This window comes from Cyrtonyx montezumae, unplaced genomic scaffold (genome assembly GCF_038088225.1).
Source record: "Cyrtonyx montezumae isolate F1298 unplaced genomic scaffold, pur_monq_1.0 scaffold_23, whole genome shotgun sequence".
NCBI lineage: Eukaryota > Metazoa > Chordata > Aves > Galliformes > Odontophoridae > Cyrtonyx > Cyrtonyx montezumae.
Window position 1 is genome coordinate 12545084 of NW_027071970.1, and position 22501 is coordinate 12567584.

General features: G+C 35.8%; 2 protein-coding genes across 3 annotated transcripts in view; one reads left to right on the forward strand and one right to left on the reverse strand.

The window, feature by feature from the left end:
• PI4KA (phosphatidylinositol 4-kinase alpha) overlaps positions 1-22501 on the reverse strand; it is a 54594-nt gene that overhangs the window by 12044 nt on the left and 20049 nt on the right. For both annotated transcript variants that reach the window (XM_065739335.1, XM_065739333.1), the window contains exons 20-40: positions 12233-12341; positions 11698-11834; positions 10678-10811; positions 9604-9686; positions 9286-9356; positions 9081-9205; positions 8608-8689; positions 7955-8038; positions 7676-7765; positions 6543-6662; positions 5303-5395; positions 4799-4955; positions 4432-4559; positions 3615-3773; positions 3212-3363; positions 2728-2835; positions 1903-2030; positions 1698-1817; positions 1263-1342; positions 922-1115; positions 107-197 (exon numbers count right to left, since the gene is read on the reverse strand). In XM_065739335.1, coding sequence (XP_065595407.1) covers positions 107-197; positions 922-1115; positions 1263-1342; positions 1698-1817; positions 1903-2030; positions 2728-2835; positions 3212-3363; positions 3615-3773; positions 4432-4559; positions 4799-4955; positions 5303-5395; positions 6543-6662; positions 7676-7765; positions 7955-8038; positions 8608-8689; positions 9081-9205; positions 9286-9356; positions 9604-9686; positions 10678-10811; positions 11698-11834; positions 12233-12341 — 2445 coding nt within the window. The remainder of the gene's footprint in view (positions 1-106; positions 198-921; positions 1116-1262; positions 1343-1697; positions 1818-1902; positions 2031-2727; positions 2836-3211; positions 3364-3614; positions 3774-4431; positions 4560-4798; positions 4956-5302; positions 5396-6542; positions 6663-7675; positions 7766-7954; positions 8039-8607; positions 8690-9080; positions 9206-9285; positions 9357-9603; positions 9687-10677; positions 10812-11697; positions 11835-12232; positions 12342-22501) is intronic.
• On the forward strand, positions 15833-22096 carry SERPIND1 (serpin family D member 1). The gene is made up of 4 exons (XM_065739336.1): positions 15833-16689; positions 20003-20276; positions 21095-21239; positions 21655-22096. Exons 1-4 carry the CDS (start codon positions 15834-15836, stop codon positions 21844-21846), a joined length of 1467 nt encoding a protein of 488 aa, XP_065595408.1. The 5' UTR covers position 15833; the 3' UTR covers positions 21847-22096.

Consider the following 22501-nt stretch of genomic DNA (forward strand, 5'->3'; position numbering starts at 1 on the left):
GAAATGTGCTTAGCATTAGTACATATGCTGCACTAAGGCTGTGTCTTCCAGTATAACTGAATTAAATACACATTTTGGGGCCCTGTATAGAGATATTCATTAATACCTTTATTGCTTCAGGAACATCACTAACAGCTCCTGGGTCCAACCGAACCAGTCGAGTCACTTCTGCTCCAATAGCTTCAGTGTTCTTAAATCTACATACAACCACAAATACAATAATCTTCTCAGAAAATTTTGAAAGTCCCTTCTATTTACATCAAGATGATGAGACTACAGCAAAGGGCAGGAAAGTAAATACTTAAGAAATAATCCAACCAGCAAACAATACACACTGAAGGAAAAATATGCTGTCAAAAAGAAGATTCGGGCACAGGAACAACTGGTCCTCATCCAGTGCTTTTGCACTAATAGCTAGTATTTTAGCCCATTATTGAATTCTTGGTTGAATCTGGGATTCTACAGAAAACTTCACACTATCACTGTTTTAAGGAGGAAAGAACTTCCTTCCCCTTCCCAAAGCCAACTATGCCAGTTTTCCCAGCATACTTTTTAAAGTACAAGCCAACATAACTACAACACTTCATTCAATCATACTTTTAGAATGATTTAAATGCTATGCCTGCTAATTGTTTAAACACTATTTAAAAAATAAACAATTTCTGCTGAACAAAACACTGTCTATGTGTCAGCATTGAATGGATGGAAGGGATGGAAACCAGGCTCTACTAGAGATTGAGTCAAGTTAGTATATTTTTAAGTAACCCACTCTTATTTGAAAGGTCTCAAACCAGCTATGAAAGTATGCAAGGATGCTGTAAACAGGAGCAAGTACCATCAATACTTACTGTGCCTGCATTCACATGACTCCTAAGAAAGGCAGCAGGAATTACGTTAGCTTTTTCTTTTGAAATTTCTCACCTGGTAGGGAGCTGTACAGCAAGATGAGGAGAAATGCTCCAAGCTAGATTCACATTATCCTTCCACTGCTTTTCACTAAGACTGATATACTTCGATCTCCAGTTTGCCACACTGCTCTCCCCAGTTTGATCCAATTCTAATTCAGGGGAGGAGAGTGGATTGTACCATGTGATTAAGCGTTCAATCTCAGTAGCCTGAGGGAAACAAGATAAAAATAATACATTCTCTAAAAGTAAAAATTCTCCCATTTCACTCTCTCATGCTACTTCAGTCAATATGTCATACAAAAACAACTGTCTTAGAAGCTTATACTGTTTCCATGTTCTTCTGCAATAGCTCACCAGCAATGAGAGAAGTAACGTCCTTCGCTTCATGTAGTACTTGTGTAGCTGTGTACCTCTGTTAGTCTTCTTAGACATTCCTCAAGAAAAGGATAAAAATGTTTTCAGTCTTTTTTATTCAGCATGTTAAATTATATTTTCAAACTGTCCACACATGGCAACAGCTACATTTAAGAACTGAAATACCATAGAACAATTGTCAATTTACATTTCAGTGAACTCAATGTTAACAACGCAGGTACTCATTGTGCTTGCTACCAGTGGGACAGTTTTTGTTTTGCTTCTCATTCCTCCTCTTCACAGTTTGACACTGATAATTAAATACACTGCCAGGAGAATATGAGTCCAATGTTGAATATTGACTATAGGCAACACCCACATATAAAATATACTGCAAAGTTGGCTATAATTAGCTGGCTACAATTATGAAAATACCTGATTTTTTAGATATGGTTGACATGCCACTGGACAGAGGGTAGGTATTTATCCATCCTTGCGTAGCCTGCTGCCGAGACCCAACATTGATATCCAGGTTGCTCCTGGTGTCTTGATTATCTAACAAGAGAACAGAGATCTGACATAGGATGTAATAAAAAAAAAAAATAAGAAGGCTTTTGAAACTGCAGATAAAGAATCTCACCAGGTGGCACAAGTTGGCTTGCTGTGAGATACTTTTTGTCTGAGAACATTGCTGTCCAAAACTTGATCAATATGCTGATATCCTCACGAAGCCTCTTCTCCCCCTGTGTAGGGAACTTCGATGGCCAGCTCAAGAAAACCATACAAATAGTGTCAAACGTATTAAAAATAAACAAGCAAACAAGAAAATAAACAAATGAAACCATCTTTTTTCCCCTTTTTAACCACAATCTAAAAGAGATGAGACCACACATTATACTGCATTTTATTCTTACCGCTTCATTCTGTCTACCTCAAGCTTCCTATTATTATTGAAAATTAAGGTGTCAGCCTGTCAGCATCTTGGATTCATTTGAAATTTAGTATTATGACTGATTTCCTCACATTGTTAGTCACTCCTATCACTACTTATTTTTTGCTGTGTTCATGTCAAATCTTGGAATTATATCAGTGCGGTTGTACTCTCAAATTGATAAAGACTATTTCAGCCACATGTTCTGTAATTGCAATTCTTTATCTCTTACATCAAGGTACATTTTTGAGCACTGAATGAACTAAAAAAAAGCATAAAGAACTGTAACATTCCTGAAAATAATACTTTATAAAACATACAAAAAATTTACCTTCTATTGAAAAGTCAACAGGACAGTTTATGAACCTCAAAGAATCACAAAGAAAAGCAAAGCCTTCTTTGTTAGAATGGACAAAAAAAGGAAAGGAAGTGAAAACACCAGAGAAAGACAGCTTGTGCTTTGAACTATTGTAGAAGGTTTAAGAAAACTTACACACACACACTTTAAAAGAGTAGTGGCAAATGAGAAAGTACCTGAAATAATCGAAGGCAGTTGAATAAATCTTCTCTCTCAAAACATTTCGAATAGTTGCATTTGGAACCACATCAGCATGCAGCAAAGACAATCCCAGTGTCAGCAACCTAATATGCAAAATGCTTGAGAGAATGAAAACCTTGACCTTCCCAAAACACTGATTATTGCAACACCATACAAACCATACTCAAGTCAGAGAAGATAAACTAACTGATAGAGTAAAATTATTACTGACACACGATTCATTACATGAATGATTCACCATATAAAACTATCTCATTAAGTTCTCTGAAGTACCAGAACTGACTTTCAAACTGAAGTTACATACTTCTACTTTGAAAACAAAGCTTAACTCTGCATAATTCCAGGCCTTTAAAAGAACTTCCACCACTTGAAGCCAAGGACAAAATAAACACATTTAGTTATTTTGTCCCACATCTCACAAAAATATTACTGCCAAAAAGGAAAAGAAGACTTGCTCACTTGAAACGGGGTCCAATTGCTGCTACATGCCGATTCAAACTGCCCTTTGCCCCTCCAATGTTCAAAGAAAGAGATCGCTGGAGCAGACTGGAGAAGATCTCTATTTGGTCAGAACTGCAGTACTTGGCTATTTCAAATCTCTGTACCAGAAACTGAGAAAGAGACAGACATGTTATGCATCCTTTTATTTTATTCTTGATCTCAAAAATCAAACCAGCCCATCTGCTCTGTTTCAGACACTTTAACCACTATCATGCCCCTGAAGAGCGTGTCTCTGAGTTCTGATACAGAAGGACTACCATCATGACTCCACTATCTTTCCAAATCACAAGAACAGTACAGAATGGCTTAATCACAGCACCATTCCAACATCTTCATCGGAGGGACATTCCAGAATACACACCTCTATCCAGATGTAGTGTGGGGTGACTTCTGGAGGACAAGGCCTTGGCTGGCTCTCTTCTGAGGCTGCCAATGGATCTGCTTCTTTCTGCTCAGCAGAAAACAGGCCAATTTTCTGCTCCACTGTCATTTGCCAAGCTCCTGCCATTTCTCGCATAAACTGCAAAAAGCAAGATTATAGCATTTCCTGTCTTAAGAGCATCTTCTTGCATGGAAAGCACAATATTTCTCCACAAGGTACACAATGGGGAAAAAAAGACTCCTTCAGAATTCAGCTAGTAACAGAAAGAACAAGGGCAACAGCAGACAAATGCTGTATTTTGTTGATAGTTCGGCCTGCTCAGTGTCGCATGGTGCTGTCCTTTCTCCGCTCTGCTAAAAGTTATAATCCTCTAACAGGACATGGCAACTTCTGCAACCCTATTTTCTATGCAAGGGATAACACTAAATACCAGAGGTACTAAATGACGAGCAGTGATATTAATGACTGTTTTAAGAAGTTTTATGAATTATAGTAGTCCAGGATCTAATTCATGAGAAGCATAGGTTACACAAGCAGCAAAGTTGTACAGCTGAGATCCTAACAGCCTTCCTTTGCTATATCATCCCTGCTGCTAAGATCCTTTTCCCATAGTCCACATAGTGAAGGTGTTCAAATTTCCACCAATACATTAAGAGAAGCTTTCTAGCAGGTTAAAGTGTTTAACAACACATTTACTATTCTTATTTTACTTGGATTCACAATAGCTGTGAATCTCTCCATATATTCTTCTTTCCCTTCCCTCTTGCAAGGACAGAGAAGTTAAACAGCTTCCTACCGGCACTTCTATTCCATTCTTGGCAGCAAGCAGCCACTCCCAGCAAGCAATCGCAGTTTCCATACCATGTTCATTGAACATCTGCAAAGGTCCCCAGCACAGATGATGAAGGAGCTGGGGATCACAATCTGAAAACAAACATTCAAACAGGTTTCTACAGCAGAATAAATGCGTAATCAGCATAAAAACAGCTAATAAACAGGTTCTAGTTTAAGAGCATTTTCCCTAATTCAAGCCTAATTGAGAGAACTTCAAACACAGTTTTGCTTCAAGTTGATGCATATGGAGTTAGCATGCAGATAGCTTCTTTGTTTACTACACGTGGCATTCGCATCCAGGAAGCAGAACTCCATCTGGTTTACAATACCTTTGCTGCTTATTAATAGTGCAGTCAACTTAAACATGGCCTGCGTGTAGAATTCAGTTTGGCCTGATTCAAGAGCATCGTTCAGCTCTTTGACCATCAGTTTATTCAGGTCAGATGTTCGTCCTGTAGCGTTTGAGAACTGAATCATTCCAGAAACCTGTAAAATGTAATGAGGTTTTAAATGAAGAACAATACTTCTTGAAGTCTAGTTTGGTACTGATCATGTGCTGAGTAAGGAAACTCAGTACAAACAAGTCTCTTTTATTTATTCTTTGCTAATGCACCTTTGCTTTGTCTGTAACTTACAAACTCCCTATAAGATCAATAGCAAAAGAGCTGCTTAATAACCTAGGAAAAGTTTACTCTTATCTTGAAGGAATTTAACTTTAGAGTCTTCACTTAAGAGAACATAAAATCACAGAACAAGTTATGTTGGGAGCAACAATGTCCCCTAATGCCAGATCAGTTGAATAGGCCACACACTGTGTAAAAGCATATACTTACCTCCCCTGCATAGCGATTGCGCAAATTAAGAGAAGCCATGAAGTTGGAGTAGTCCTTCTTCACACAAGTTGGCCTTTCAGTTAGCTGGGTCGCCTACAGCCAAACCATATACAGCTATTTATACTGCTCATATCCAACCACTTACCTTTTTTCCTCTTACACCTTTACCTACATTTTAAGCTTAGTTTCCTTCATGCTTATAATCACAACAGTATCAGGACTATTAGGTACAAAAGTACCAGAACTGATAAATATGAAATAAGCAATACACACATTAGTTATATGTAAAGAGCTTAAAATTTGAAAAAATTACACACACACTCCTTGAAAGATGGAAAAAAGCATTTAAAAAAGTAATGAAATTCTACAATGTGACACTTTCCTGCCTCTTGATCCTTATCATACGTTTTTCTGTACAGTTCTTGACATGTGGACAGGCCCTAGTCAAAACAACATGAGCCATTCCTCTTATTTCCATTGCAGTTCTAAAGTTTCTTCCAGCACATTCTTTATTTGAAGTTTTTTAACCTTCCCTCTTTAGGGAACAATGTCAAAGCATTCCCACATTCTGGGGGAACTCTTTATCCTATTTACATGCAGTGGCTAGTATTGGCTAGAAGCACGACTGTAAGGAAACTCAGAAAATCCTGCCACAGCTTGGAGGGAGGACAGTTTCAAAGCTGCTGCTAGAAAACAAGTTGGCTGATGACAGAACAGATTTGACAGATTTCTCCAAAAATCACAAACATATTTGAGAAAACACGTAAAAAAAACCCTGTATAGAAATGAATGAAATACCCAATGTGAAAGCATATTTTGAATGAACCTACATAGAATTAGAGTCAATGAGTGTGCTATTCTAAAAAGCAGCTTATTCAGTCTTACACAAAGATACTACTTTCAAATTAATAAAAGCCATCCCTAAATGTTTCTTAAGAGGAATACAGTTCTACTTGTTTTTTAGCAGCTAATTCTCAGTAATTTTCATAATAGTGTGATTGGAAGATACCCTGACTTGAGATGGAAAGAAATAAGATGAGTAATTTTCATGTACTGTGACAAATGTGATTTGGCATATTATAAACTAACATATTATACAAACTGCATATTTATACCACATATTTATAATATATATTATAAACTACATATTTATAACATATATATTATAAACTAATATATGCAGTTTGTATATATATATATTATACAACTAAAATGACAGCTACACAAAACAAATACTTACACCCAAAGTTGTGTTCTGTCTGTTGTAGCCAGCGAAGTGAAGAACACTTTCTGTAGCCATAGCCAGTCCTGTATGCTGGGACAAACCTGATACCCAGTTCTGATGTTTGTTTAGGTACTCCTGATGCACCAAGAAACATTTGTTGGGAAATTACTACTGTTTTGAAAATTACTTTTCAAATTTACTGTTTTGAAAATTACTTTTCAAAACAAGGCAGTTCTCAGGCAAACAGTGTACAATTGCAGAAAAAGTTAACTACAGACGTAAACAAGGACAAGTAAACTGTCTCTACACCTCTTGTAGGTACTGCCCCCAGCACTAGAAAACTCAAAGCCTCATCCTAAATTTGCATTAAAAGGTAATGCTTTAAGTCTTAAGTTCTGTTTTAAATAAAATCTCTTTTCACAAAAAACAAAGTACAGTGGATCAGTCTTGAGCCTCCCCAGAAATTGTTCTGTCTACCTACAGGTTGAAACAGTAGCCTAACCTGGACTATGTGGTTTTTATTACTCCTTAGCAGCAGTGGGTTAACAAAAAGAGAACTCCATTATACTGTAGTGAGATTTCTTTTTTTACATGAAATGTTTTATTTATTAATACATCCTAAAGCCTTCTGTAGTTTTTGCTAAGTTGTTTGATTTTTTTTTGTTTGTTTGTTTTTACCATTTTCTAATTAATTCTGCCATTCGCAAGCACTAATTTCAGCATGGATGTAGTAAATGTCTGCAGTTTACCATAGATTGAGATATAATTTTTTCTTTAACTGAAAAATAAACAGCAAGGGTAGAAAAAAATGCTCCCAAGAAGTAAGACTTATTTCCTAACTACTCATTTCAGTCCAACTGGTATTTTAAGCTACTAATTATTAAACTCTGTAAGGCAGAGAACTATAATTTTTATTTCTGAATTAAACCCAGGATGATCAACTGTTTTCAAACCTGTCACTTTAAAGATATCTAGGTTTAGATCAAAGCAACAGTTCTAGTTATTCACTGGCAATAAAACAAAATAAATTTTAGTGAGACAAAATCTAAAATGTAGTTTGAACAGTCTGAAAAAATTAATAACAATACAATTTAATTATAATTAAGATCTACAGTGATCAAATTCTTTCACAGAAACAGGTTTATTACCTGTAGATGAGATTTTGTAACAGAGGGAGCCCACTTCATTGCCTCTTGCAGAATCATTCCACAGCGTGCAGCAAAATCTTTGACTATACTCTAAGATAACAAAGCAACAACAAAAACCAATGAAATATAGGATACTGAACAAGAAGCACTGATATATTACTAAGATGTGTCAGACAGTATAAAAAACTTTACCCACAGAAGTATCATCCTTTTAGAGTAGCTCAGAGGCAAAGAAAATCAAGCATTATTTGGTTGTTTGATAAATCAAGGACTGCCTACCTCTCTGGCTTCATGTGTGTCAGGGACAGTTATTCTATAAGGGGCATCAGGAATGTCATAGTATGGTTGGTCCTTGTGAATATCCTAATAAAAAACAATAATCAGTTCTCAATAAAATAAAATACATCATCACTTAATTTGAATATTACAGGCACCACTCTTAGGAAATAGTTGCTCCCAAAGTAAATCTAAGCAGCTCCAAAAGATGTTTTTTATTCCAATCAGGTTTTCAGTACAAGTAATTCCACAAATCCCAAAGTCTTCTCAAAATTTGGCATGAAAATAAAACTTAAAGTATTTCCATCTTTAAAAATACAAGTAATATTTCAATTATTAATTTGTAATAATGGGTACTGAATCTAAAAGATATAAACACACATAGGGTGGAAACTGTATATGCTGACAACCCTTAACGTCAAAAAAACAAAACAAGCCATCAACAAATATTTATGCAAAATGAGATAGTTCAGCTATCCAAAATGATTAATACTATGTTTTCTTTACTTCTAAATTTGATTTTCTGAGTATCTGACAACTTTCAAGACCTATGAAGTGCCAAATAACTGCTAAACCAAGCAAAACATTCAGCTGTATGAAAATAAAAAAAACAAACATCTTATATTCCTAATAACACCATTATAAAAGCAACTTACTGCACTAAGAGACAGTGATAATGTCTGCAGAATGTCAAGCATAGTCTTCAACACAGTTCCACTCCACAGCAAGTGGGGAAATCTAGAGCAAGACAGGATTGGAAGGGAATTATCAAGAAATGGAAGTGCTCTTTGAGCTGCAAGTAAACTAATGCTTCACAGAAGTCACAAAGCTTGCCTTGGCTCACAGCAGACTAGCTAAAATTCATGTTTGAAAGCTCTCTGAAAAACAAAAGCTATTCCATTGAACATCACATTGCTGTTATTTCATGGGCACTCTGCTTTACTCCATTCACAAGAATGCTAAGCTGACAAGACAATCAAGGCAAGGACTTCAGAGACGGGATTAAAAATACCACTGCATATTATTTTACATGGTGATGTTTCAGCAAGAGTATCAGCCACAAAATCCACGATTACTCACAAAGCAGTCAATGTGAAATGAATAATAGTGCAGTAAAATATATACTTACTTGTCTACCAGACCAGATAAGTACTTGTCTGCAACTCTTCTGATCCTCTTGTGAATGTGGTTAAAATTCACCAGTAAAAACTGAGCATGTCGCTCTAGCTCCTCTTCATTCTCCTTGGTTTTAGGCTAAAACACACACGGAGAAAGTATAAAGCCAATCACATTTTCAATTTCTAATTTTTAACTTCAGATGTCATGTTACTTACTTTATCAGCCATCATTGTCAGGAAAGCTTCAAACACCTTATCAGCAACAGCTATTACACACTGCATCATTCCTGAAGAATTGAGAGAAGATGCAGGTTTGAGAAGAACTGAGTTTTCTTTACGCTTGACAGTTAAGAAGTGTTCATATTTAACATGCCAGCACTGAACCAAACTGTTTCAAATCTAAGACAGAAGATTTGGCAAGAATAAACCAACAAGTAATCTAGTGAAAACAATTCAGTTTCTTAAACTGCTGGATTTGGTTTAATTTTGCATGCCTGTAGATAATTTGCTAGTATCCTCACTTGGTAAACTTACCAGATTTGTCTTTTTGAATTGCTTTATCCTCAAAATAGCAAAACATGACCTGGAAGCGATCTTGATCAGTCGACCGTAATACCCTAGGAGAGGAAGAGTTTTGCATGCATTCTTTCTTCTATTCAAACATCTTCCACACAAATCTACATATTTTAACAGCACCTTACATACCACACACACGGTAATGTTTCACTTCATGGGAACTTAAACAAATGGCAGTATCATGCTTATTAGAAACTTACATTCAACTAAGTGGACCTAAATGTTCAGGGGGAAAAGTCTCTCATCAAGAGAATAACCATCACACCTTAGGAATAGGAAATCTTATGATAATGTGCTTGCACAATCACAAACAAACAAAAAAAGACAATCTTTGACATTCCTATAGATTTTGTCTCTACTGAATTTGCAGAATGGAAATATCATTTATCAAAAAAACTCTCTCTAAAATACAAGCCAATATGTCTCTGATGAAAACCTGTGTCATCAGCAATTGTCAAAATAAAAATAGGACGTGGAAGTAGGTAGAAACTTCCCTTACTACTAGACTTTCACTTCAGCTTTCAGCTACACAATGCTTTGCACAGCAGCAATGATTATACTTCTAAAGAAATAAAACACGTGATTCAGTAAATCGTATTAGTACAATTTCCCACACACTGAGGCAAAAAGAAACACTACAAAAAACAACAAAACATTTTCAAAGTTTCTACATTATGTTAATCTCACAAGACATTATTATTCAGATATTTTAGTACTTCTGCAATGCAAGCACAAAACTTTAAATCTGTGCAGGCGATACAATATGCTTTGTAAGATGCTCCTTTGAAGAACTCTTTCGTCCATCTTCTGTTAATTCCTATATTGAGGAACTCTCAATTTCATGGCTCTTATATTATCACATCCTTTTACCTACCATGTTTTCTGTAGAGATTAATTCTTAGCTCCACTGAACATTTAGAGACTATTCTGTCTCAAAATACTGATTCTCATTTGCCACAGTGTCTGGCAAATCTGACTTGAACGTAAACAATTTCAAAAAAAACATGAGAAAAAAGGTACACATATATATACCTCATGTACTCTAGACGGTAAACAGAAAGGAGATAAGTAGACATGGCAAAGTCCAACTTATTAATCAATGCTGACACTTCTGGAGGAGGATCCAAGAGATTTATTATAGTACTCCGCAGTTCATTTAATTCAGCCTAGAGATAAATAGATGCAGTTATGCAAAGTGGAAGGATTACATTAGTTTGTATTCTGAAAATACTCACTTCTAGCTGTCTTATTACTTTTTAAATGTTCACAAATAATATGCCAGGATGCTTCTGTATATACTAATTCAGCAAGTCAAATTCTTAGTATATAGAATTAAACTGCAGTCAAGCTCCTTGCTAAAATAACTACTAGTTTCCATGCAATTATACCACAAAGAAATATATCTCCTCTAATTAGTGTAATGTAATTTTTATCAGCACCAATATTGTTCAGCTTCTGAAACTTTGTGGAACTGTTGCTTTGATGTCACAGAATATCTAGGCACATGCAGACTTCTGTATTATTTGGGAGCCAGAGACATCTTACACACTGCAGCAACTCAATTCACCATACACTACTACCATAAATAGCCTTCCTGTAAATATCTATCCTGCAGAGACATAAGGGGACTATACTAGTTGATCTTTTGTCCTTCAGCATGATACTAGTATGCATTTCTTTGAGCAAGGAAAAAGAAGAAAAAAGAATGAACATGGCATTTCCTTCCAAAGCTGTTCCTCATCTCAGAACAGACAGAACTATTAAAAGAAATATTAAAAGGCTTCTATCTCCACAAAGATTTGGTTCCTACAGCTAATCAAAATAGTATAGCTACCAGCCTAAAAATCTAAACACACAGTAAAACAATCTAAAACATTCATATATACTGCTCTCAAAAGAGCTGTGTTTAAAAAAAATAATAATACTTTTGCTAAGAGGAGGCAAGTAAAACGCATACCATGCCTTTGAAATACATGGTAATTCTTGGTTACTACATCACTTAGCAGTTGACAGACATCATGGAAGGAGGCAATAGAAGAAACTATTTCTTACAGAAGTCACAGTATCATTCTTCATGGCAGAATTGTACTGAAGAACAGATCTGAGTGGTTCCTTGCTAGGAAATGTGAGTAACGGAGACTTGGTGGCAATTTCACACACACCCTCATACCATTCCTCTGGCCAGAGACCTGGAACACAAATATGTAGAGAGGTGGAACAGGGGAGGAAAACAGTATTAAGACTCCTAAGATTAATCAGCATTATCAAGCTTTGCACTACTTCCTTGAGCAAATTTTTCATGCTCTTCAACACAAACAAGTGGTCCATGTTCAAATTATAACACACACGTTTTAAGTGATTCCAAGTGAAACTTTTCTCTTTATACCCCACGTTTGATTTTTCATTTCAGGAACTTGGCAATCAAAATTAATACAGCAAATAATTGCTGTATTAGCTTAGAAAAAAATCAAATTCAAGAACAAGTTGTTCTGTTGTGCTATGAGAATTCAGCACAGTACAATTTCCATCTGCTTATCAGAAGTTTAAATATGAGCAGCCATTTTTTTCCTCTTCAAATTAACACTACCTGATCCTTCAACAGCAAATCCCATGAGCACTGAATACAACCAGAAGTCACGGAACAGCTTTTGCAATCTGGGCTTGGCTTCCTTGATGGGTGGCAAGCGCCTAGTGAGCTAACAGAGGAAAACGAAATAAAAATCAGGTTATTGTAGTTGTCACCATTTTCTGATTCCATGTGAAGGAATCAATTTGTGTATTTTCACCTTCTATGATTTCCAAAGGTAGTATTTTTTGTCACCTGAAGAAACTAATGCAATATCACTAATTGAAAAAAAAAACTGTATTTTGTTAGAACAGCTTAAATTCAAGATTTAAAACTAAATTTCCATGCTTTTACACAGGAACACCACCATACTGATACAGTAATCCACAGGGAATACTTCATATTAGTATACATCAACCGCAGAGAGAAAGAGACCACATGGTCCTTTAAATTGTGAGCCAAAAACAGCGTCATGAAGCTTTGTTTCAGCACAGAGAAACTCAAACCAAAATATTAGTCAAACATACTTCTGGAAGCTATTGCTTATTGGATTTGTGGAAATACACTGAGGCTCCAGTTCGGGATCTTTTATTGTTCTCACCCATGCACATAATGACATCAGTCCTGGAGAATTTACTATCTAAACAAACAAGTAGAAGAACAATCTTCAACACATACATTCTAGTTGCCTGATAGCTTCTCACAGACAGCTACTACCAGAGGAGCATTTTATGCTCTCAGACAACAAAACGATGCGGAAATCTTACAGATTTATGTAGAAAACCTGACAGTTTTTTTACCCTAAAACTGTTAGCAGCACAGGCAACGGTTAAAAAAAAAAAAGGGAAGTTTCACTAAACTAAACTGTGAGCTTTATCTAATACAAACAGATGTTATTACTGTAGACTTGATTTTAAAAAGTGTTATATTCTAATCTACCCCAAAGAGATTTTCTTCTAACTGCAAAATAATTTGGTTGTGGTACAAAAAACACATGGTACTTCAGAAAAACCTTACATTAGGGCAACTTGGTATATATTTGTACATCATAAGATGGTCATTAAAATAAGTAACTAAAAATTCCCATACTACAGTAAAATTAACCTGAGTCCTAGCTGGTGAACAGCATTGCTCAGTTGACAGCAAATGACTGCACCAGTGTCACAATGACAAAAGCATCCTTAAGCACATTTGAGGTGACATACACATAATAAAATAAACTCATTTCAGCACAAAACAGCAGAGACGTTTTCTACTAGTCTTAAACAGCCAAGTTTTATGTGCAACTTGACTATGAAACTTACATACACACCAATATTTACTCAACAATTTTCCTCAAAGATGAGCAAGTACCTGCAAAGCCATAAAAGTAATTCAACAAACAACAAACCAAGCAATCCAGCAGAGATCACTAGGCAAGGGAGAGATTTTGGCTGACAAAGTAAGTTTTGCTGTGTTTGGTTTACAGAATGTTTACTTTGGGAGATATACAAAAAACTAGCATCAAAGTTCACATTTAAAACCTGCCATTCCCCTCACTTGGGCTATTCAACACATCCTTTTCATACTGTGACTTAAAGGTAAGCCTCATTCACATTTTCTGTTATTTTAGGTAGATCTGACACAAATGTATATGTATTGCAGAGTAGAGGAATGCTTTGTTTGTGTAGGTGGAGATGAGAATTAAGCATTAGTGATGATGAGAACGTAAAGTTAGGAAACTCCTGATAGCAAATCCTTACATGACAAAAGCAGAAAACATTTCTCAGTGGATACCAGACAGAGAATGTCAGCCCAAAGAGAACAATTCACCTTTTTCTCTTCTGTGGGGTTAAAACAAATGAACAAAACCAACAAACAAAACAAAACACGAAGAAACAACTACTGACTCAAATCCTTTAACACAATGTAAATCTTTCAAAATACACATTCTACTGATCCTTCATCACTGAAAAAACAATTTCTTTATATATACGGGATTATCACCTCTTTTTAAGATTTCAAGCTAATTACTTTGAGGGGAGAGTTAAAAAAAATTAAGTCTTAGCTTAGTTACTTCAGTCCTGCTACAAGTCTGAAAACTGCTGCAATCAATGGTTTACAAATACGTGCATCTATGTATTTTACTTTTACAGCTCCTTAGTTTATTTGCTAATTTGGAAAACACTTTAATCAACCTCCGAGTAAAATTTTTCTTTCATCATATACAACATTTTTTCCTACGCTATATGATAAATCATTGTTTTTCCTTCACTCAAAGCAAATGCTATTAATAGAGATTGATTTTACAAGGTCACCAAATTACTTTCTAAAGTATTGTCAAAAATCAAGACCCCGGCATCCATACACCCATTTTACACTCTCAGGTATACAGTTATTGAATGTTTGTACTTTGGACTTTGACTACTGCAGGAAGAAGTTAAACTTTTTCATATCTTTTTAACTGTAGTTACTACACTGTATTACACTATTACACTGTAGTTATTACAAGTCAGAATTATGGTGGAAAGTCTCTCAGACCTACTTCCTATAGTAAGGAATATATATCCTGAGTAAGGCTGATGGATTCTCCTCAAAATCAAGAACTAGTATTAGATACATAAAGTCATGAATAAAGTCATGACAAAAAAAGAGAATGCAGCAGTGCACTACTCTATAGACAAGGAAGAGACCAAGCTTCTCTCTGAAAAAAAAAATAGCAGGTTCCGCTTAAATATATACACAGATACAGTAAGAGAAGTTAGAAATCTGTCATCAGGATAACACTAAGACTAGAGGAACAGTTACAAACAGGAACTTACGGGACTTCTTATCATGAAAAAAAAATAGGCAACTACATATCATGCAGTGCTACATAAAAATAAATTGAAACTAAATACAACTAAACAAGAAGCAGAGTCAAGATAATCCAAACATTAGAGGCAGACGGGTGTACAACAGCTGCAAAAAGTGAGTACTCACAGGGACACAAGACAACAAGCAAGCCAGCATGAACATTTAAATGCTTCACACAGTGCAGCCCCCATTAATGGCATGCAGGGCAAATAAACATCCAAGTTTGTTGTTACAGCCCAAACTTCCTTTATTCCATCAAATTTCAGCTTCACTTTTCTAAGAATTCTCTCAAATTCTTTTCAGCTTTATTTGCTGTAACTTCCTAATGCCTGTTTTTCAAATTCTTCAAAGCGCCTCAGCCTTCTGGTGAGTTCCTTCAGTGGATTCCCAGTCCCTCCTCCTGCCAAGCTCAGATCTTTCAGCTTTTGTACAACTTGGATTTTTAGTAATACAGTTAGTAAACATTTTAAACAACTATATTTTACATATATCTAGATAAGTGCATTTTAAGCAATGAATTTGTTATCATTAAATATGTCAACAACCACTACCTCAGCAGGAGTTCAACCAATTATCTAACAGGCTGGAAACATTACATGAGCAAAAATGGCTACCAGTAAAATAGAGCATAATCAGATAGATCTGTTCCATCAAAAAACACTGTTTAATGAAGTAACTAGAGACTTTGTGGTCTGACAAAAATCCACTGTTCCATAATTTTAGGTATTCAGTCAATTATAATTCAAATATCCTTTTTTTTCTTTAACTCATCTTCCAGGTTTTTAGAATGAAGGTCCTATTTAATTTGCTTGCCTTGGCTATCATCATAACCTCCACATTTTGTGGAATCAAGGACTTCAGTGATCATTTTGCAAGCCTCAAAGATGCACATACACGTGAAAATGGAACCTATGATATGCCAGACCTACCACTGGAGTTCCACAAAGAAAACACTATCACCAATGACTTGATTCCTGAAGAGGAGGAGGAAGAGGACTACCTAGATCTTGACAAGATACTGGGTGAAGATGACTACAGTGACATTATCGATGCTGCTCCACACATAGTTTCTGAAATCCAGCAAGGAAACATTCTGGAACTTTTCCAGGGCAAAACCAGAATCCAGCGCCTTAATATCCTCAATGCAAACTTTGGCTTCAACCTTTATCGGAGCGTAGTGGACAAAGCCAACTCCTCAGATAACATTCTCATGGCTCCTGTTGGTATTTCCACCGCAATGGCTATGATTTCCCTAGGTCTAAAGGGTCAAACTCAGCAGGAAGTATTATCTGTTCTCGGCTTTGAAGACTTCATTAATGCCAGCAGCAAATATGAGCTCATGACTGTTCATAACCTCTTCCGGAAACTCACTCATCGGCTCTTCAGACGCAACTTTGGTTATACTCTACGGTCCGTCAACGATCTTTATATTCGTAAGGACTTCTCTATTCTGAATGATTTCAGAAACAATATGAAAACATACTACTTTGCTGATGCCCAACCAGCTGATTTTTCAGATCCTAACTTCATAACTAAAACCAATGAACGCATCTTGAAGCTGACCAAAGGATTAATAAAGGAAGCTCTTGTGAACGTAAACCCCACAACACTAATGATGATTCTTAACTGTCTTTACTTTAAAGGTAAGTAACCTCAGACTAAACTTAAATCTATCCTATAGGTCAAAACAGACAACTGATTCTCTCATCAAGAACAATCTCTATTATCAGTTCCTTAATTTACATGCTTCTGAAGCACACTGATGTTCTAGTTATGCCCTGAAGTTAGTGCATGTTGTAGAAGGACAGCAAGAACTTGTTATATACAAATGCTTATAGTCTAAAAGTGATACTAAAACCAATAAATGCAGATTAGCCTCAGAAAGCATGGATTACAGATGAGTCTTGGATGGTGAAGAAGTACTTTATGTGCAAGTTAACTAGTCAGATTCAGTCCTACTCCAAGTTACTGGCTTCACAGAAAGTATACTTCAGTTAAAATGTTTAACATTTCTGAAGCATTATGGAATCAAAGAAAGGACTAAAAAATATATACTTTAAGCAAGTTCATTCATGTGATGAGTGTATCCTTGTTAACAAGTCTATCCAGGGGGCTGAAGACAGCAATCAAAACGTTCTTCTAAAATTTAAAAAAGAAGTGGAATGTTTCAGAAATCCAGCATGGCCTGTCTGCTGCTATGAGCTCCCATATGCTTCACTACATACTAAATAATTAGAAATACATATACACACACAATATTCTCTTAATATTAATTCTTATTTTCAATTTCTTTACACTTCAGTTTAGAGTTCCTGGTGAGATTTTCAACTTCGGCTACTTGCCTCAGGGTGAAAGTTCACTATATTTACTTTTTTTTATTATTAAAAAAATATTGAACATTAAATGAGCAAAAAAATTGCAAAAAAAAAAGCAAAAGAGGAACCGAGGACAAAGTCAAAACTCGTTAGTGACTGTGTAAGATGAAATCAGATAAAAATAAAGTAATGCACCAGCAGGGAAATAGAACTTAGCACAAATAGATGTAAAAGTTTTCCAAGTACAACATACTGCTTTCCACAATGGAGTTCTTTTTATTATGTCCCTGCTTCCTGAAGACACATACTCTCTCCTACAATCTGCATAACCAGCATCTGATTTTCCAACAGTGTTCCTCCAGCTTTACACAATGTACCTTCACTTCCTTGCAAACCACTATTTCCTTGAATAAAGTTGCTTTTTTCGTTAAAAATCTGCAGCTCTCACTACACATAAGATCCAAATAATCCCCTATTTCAAAGTATAATCCAAAAATCAAAATATTTGTGTCCTTAAAAGCATATCTGATAATAGTATCTTGTCATAATGAAGGTGTGGATTGTCTGTCCATTAGATAACCCAGAAAAAGTATTATGCAATATGAAACAGATGCCTTATTTTTCGTTATGTGGTAATATTTTAAATATCTTCTACTTTATAATACCTTCTTTGAAATCATTAAGTGCTTGCACTATCTGAAAATAAAAAAAATTGAATATATTTAAAATTGAAACTCAAGCCATCAATATCAAAAAGACTTCCTTTTTTTTCCCCTTTCTTCTATAGAACTGTCAGTATGAATTACCACTGTATCTGTTCCTGAAGATTATAATTTCTAACTCGTAAAACCAAAAACTATCAACTCCATGTTGAGATGAGTCATTCCTTTATATTACAGCAAAAGCCACTTGGTAATCCCATTTCAAATGAAGTAATTTTTCAAAAGCAGGTTCGGCTCTTTGTGTTCCCAGCATGTTTACTAGCCCTTCAAGAAATACTAACATTTGGCCACATCTTTCAAATTACAACATTTACGCTGTGTCACAGCAAACAAGCTGTCTTTAGCTCTCAAGGCCAAGAAACCTTTGATATTCATGTATACAGAGAGCAATGGTATAGCTCCACACACCAAGTTTTAACCTTCTCCTATGTTAAACCCATCAAGAATTAACTGGAAGCTATTCAACCTTGGTAAAAAAAAAAAAAGTTTTATTTTGGGATACTCCTGAGATCTAGTCTCCATTTGGCAAGGGTTTGAATGGAGCTTCCTATCAAGTAGAAGCCACAGCAGCTTTTGATAACTGAAAAAATCTGAACAGATTCAAAACTGCTTCTCTGATATTCTAGTCATGAATACAAGAAAAAGCCTACTAGTGAAGACAACTGATTGGTTCTATCACCCAGATGGAATCCAAGACATCTTGCTGGGAGGATTTTAAACAGTCAAGGATGTCAGCACAGTGCCAATTAGTTTCTGCTAAACCCATATCACATTCTTCCTGCTGGAGAAATAGTACTTTATACCAAGACAAATGCACTTGCCAAAGTGAATCCAAAAGAAAGATCTCAGCTCCCCTCTTTTAACTAGGAAGAATTGATAGACTGCTCCCGTTCCTTAGGAAACAACAGAGCAGCTGAAGCTCCTGCAGACCACATCAGCTTTGAATCATTTCCTAGCCTGAGTCCCATGACATTCTGCTCCCTGAAAAAATCCAGACAGCGCCTTCTCCTGACCTGTAGCCTTATCTCTACTACAAAAATCTAGCTTTATCTGTTTATTAAGAATGTTTTTTCACAGAGCTACAGTTCTAAAGAGAATAAAGTAACACCACTTTAAAAAGGTGTTGGCTTTTTTTGTCTATTTTGTGTGTTTGGTTGGTTTTGTTTCTTTGTTTTTCTTTAAAAAAAAACCACAATCAAATATATGGAATAGCAAATCTTCACACAGCTTTACCATCAGGGTTTGAATCATGTTTTCTCAGCTGCACAGTGTGTTGAATTGCATTCTCTGGGAATAAGTCAGAAGACAGACAAGCATGCTAAAAATCAAATCAAACTGGATCACAGAATTAATTAGCAAACATCCAAACTCTTTAGAATGTCTTAATCCAAGTCAATGAATGTACTTTGTTAAGTAAAGATAATACCTTCAGCATAGTATTTATGAAATATTAAGCAAAATGAAAACAGCTAATACACAGCTTGATGCATGAATAACATGCCTGATGCAGCCTACTTCAGTACTGGTTTCAAGTATCAGATCTCAAAAAAATACAGCTCTACTGTTAAGTGTAAGCCCTGTCAAGTGGTTTACATCTATTTCTTTTTTAATTTCTAGATTCCTTATAGGGAAAAAAAAAGGGCACACAAAGCCCTTTCTCATACCTAGTTCACATTTTACCTCTTCTTATAACTCAGAACATTAAGATCAGATGAATAGTAAGCTAGAAATAAAGACAAATTTTAAAAGTTGCTTTAAAACTTGTGTTCTCAACCAGGCTTAACTAAAATTAACATTCTCCTACAGGAAGTTTAAAGCCACATGAATGAAAGTACAATGTATACTGTTTCTCTGGAATTATTTTTCTAAATAAGGATATTTGCTTTTTTTTGTTGTTTATCTATCTTCTGCATTACCAGGAACATGGGAGAATAAGTTTCCAGTGGAAATGACAACCAAGAGAAGTTTTCGACTGAATGAAAAGCAAACAATAAAGGTTCCTATGATGCAGACTAAAGGGAACTTCCTAGCTGCTGCGGACCCTGAGCTAGACTGTGGTGTGATCCAGCTCCCGTTTGTGGGGAACATCAGTATGCTGATTGTACTTCCACACAAGCTCTCTGGCATGAAAGCCCTAGAAAAGCAAATAACCCCTCAGGTGGTGGAAAAATGGCAGAAGAGCATGACAAACAGGTACCTGCTGAAAAATATATTTTGTTCAAGTCTTAATATACTTTTCTGGTCATATTGGCAAGGGTAAGCAGACAGCATAGAAGATCGCATGTTTTGATTTAAAGTACTAAGCTTAATGCAACCAATGCAGAACTGAGATTGTGAGCTTAGAACCCCAGAAAATTTCACAGTTCATTATAAGCATACCCAATTATGCACTGAAGTGCTCACATCCCTCTATATGCTATGCGCACAACCAAAGCTAAGTATCATTAAGCTAATGGTTAGGTTGACAAACTAACAGTATTTTAATAAATTTTAAAGAACACAGCTGTACAGTCAACAGAATGAATAAGGCCAAATAGTATTGTAGCTGAGATATTTTACAGATGGTATAGTTAGAAAAATTATCATGATGGAAAGAGACAATCAAAATAAAGGAAAATGCTCACCTGTGCCCTAGGCTGATGGTAGGAAACTCCAAAGGAGTGATCTCTACAAAGAGACCCTTCCCCAGTGGTGGTCAGCCCTTAAATAGAGTCTAGGAGAGGTGCAGCCAGACTCCACCCCTTCCAGTCACACAGGTGCACTGCCTTCACCTGTGCTCTCACAGCTGACTCAGTGCTCATCTCAGGTGATCAATCAGTGGTTCAGGCCAAGATTCAACAGTTCCCATACAACAGCTTAAAAGGTAACAATCCCTAAGTAGTAAAAGTATAGTACAAGTTCCTGTATTATTTGTGCCCTACTTTTTAAAAAAAAATACACAGCAAAGAAATAATGCAAATGTGCACCTCCTCAATGATTTTTTTTTCATTTTTTGTTTTTATTCTTACTAGAACCAGAGAAGTGGTTCTGCCTAAATTTAAGCTGGAGAAAAACTACAACTTGATTGGTTTTCTGAAATCCATGGGAATAGAAGAACTGTTCAGTGAAAAAGGCAACTACTGTGGTATATCAGAAGAGAAAGTCACCATTGACAGAGTATTTATACCTCTCCTTGTCTTTATCTACTTTCTGATTGATATCATCTGAAAACAAAGCACCATAATAATAATAATTCACAGTTTTATAATCTAAAATATTATTTTATATCGTCTTTCTAGGAGTATATAGGAAGGGTTGTGGGTTTCTCTACATGTCCTTGTATCTTTTTTTTTTTTTTTAACCAAAATATTTAATTAGATGTCAAATCTACTAGAAGCACTGTGATTGATCAGTCAGACAGCAACAGGGCTACTCAGAAGCCAAGCCCAAAGGATTACTGCCCCACAGGAGCTACCAGCAGGAGTATCACAAGGCAGCTACATGCAGGACATGACTTGGCTGGGAGGGAAAAGGCTCTGAGCACATCATTTGTGTATACTGAGATCCTCCTTTTTTATCTTATTTTTCACAGTTCAATCATCAAGGCACGATAACTGTGAATGAGGAAGGCACAGAGGCTGGAGCAATAACCAACGTTGGATTCATGCCTCTTTCTACTCAGATTCGCTTTATTGTTGACCGCCCCTTTTTGTTTCTGATCTATGAACATCGTACCAGTTGCCTTCTGTTCATGGGCAGAGTTGTCAACCCTGCCAAGCCTTAAAGCAGAGAACACCACCGGTATGTTTTCATACACAGGTTATATAATTACTCATTAATATATCACAGAAGTATCACAAAAGGCAAATGTCTTGTCATATTAGTTAATACAAAAGCCACCGGTATAAAAATATATGTATAGTATCTATAAATGGTTCTACATGAATGGACTCACTAGAAGATGATTTGACTGCAGTGGTTAGCACGATAGATCAATACAAATATATTAAGAAATGCCACAAAGTAACTCTGTGTTTTACTTACTCCACTCTATAAAATGTAATCAATAAAATATGAAGACTATCTGGGTTCTTCAGGTTCTGATCTAAGGTGCTTTTTTTGTGTGTGTGTTTTTTTGTTTTTTTTTTTGTTTTTGTTTTTTTTTTTTTTGCTGGAGCACCTATTCATAATAAATAGGAATAAGAAAATCCTAGAGTACCTGACTGGCATTAGAAATCCATGTCTCTCCTAGATATTTTCTATATTCTAATAACAGTAGGTGCGCCAGTATTCTTGTTTTTGTGTGTACCATTTATCATTCAGACCATGAACTTTATGGACTAAAATAACAAATGAGCAGAGAATGTACTGGCAAAATAAAATACTAATGGATCTACTACCTTTCCCCAGTCTGACTTCAGTGACTTCAATACAGTTGT

Excerpts from the sequence above, each read along its gene's own strand:
- SERPIND1 (XM_065739336.1), top strand. The coding sequence starts at position 15,834 with ATGAAGGTCCTATTTAATTTGCTTGCCTTGGCTATCATCATAACCTCC. Across the intron at positions 16,690-20,002 it reads TAACTGTCTTTACTTTAAAG|GAACATGGGAGAATAAGTTT; the intron begins GTAAGTAACCTC and ends CTGCATTACCAG. Across the intron at positions 21,240-21,654 it reads AGAAAGTCACCATTGACAGA|TTCAATCATCAAGGCACGAT; the intron begins GTATTTATACCT and ends TATTTTTCACAG.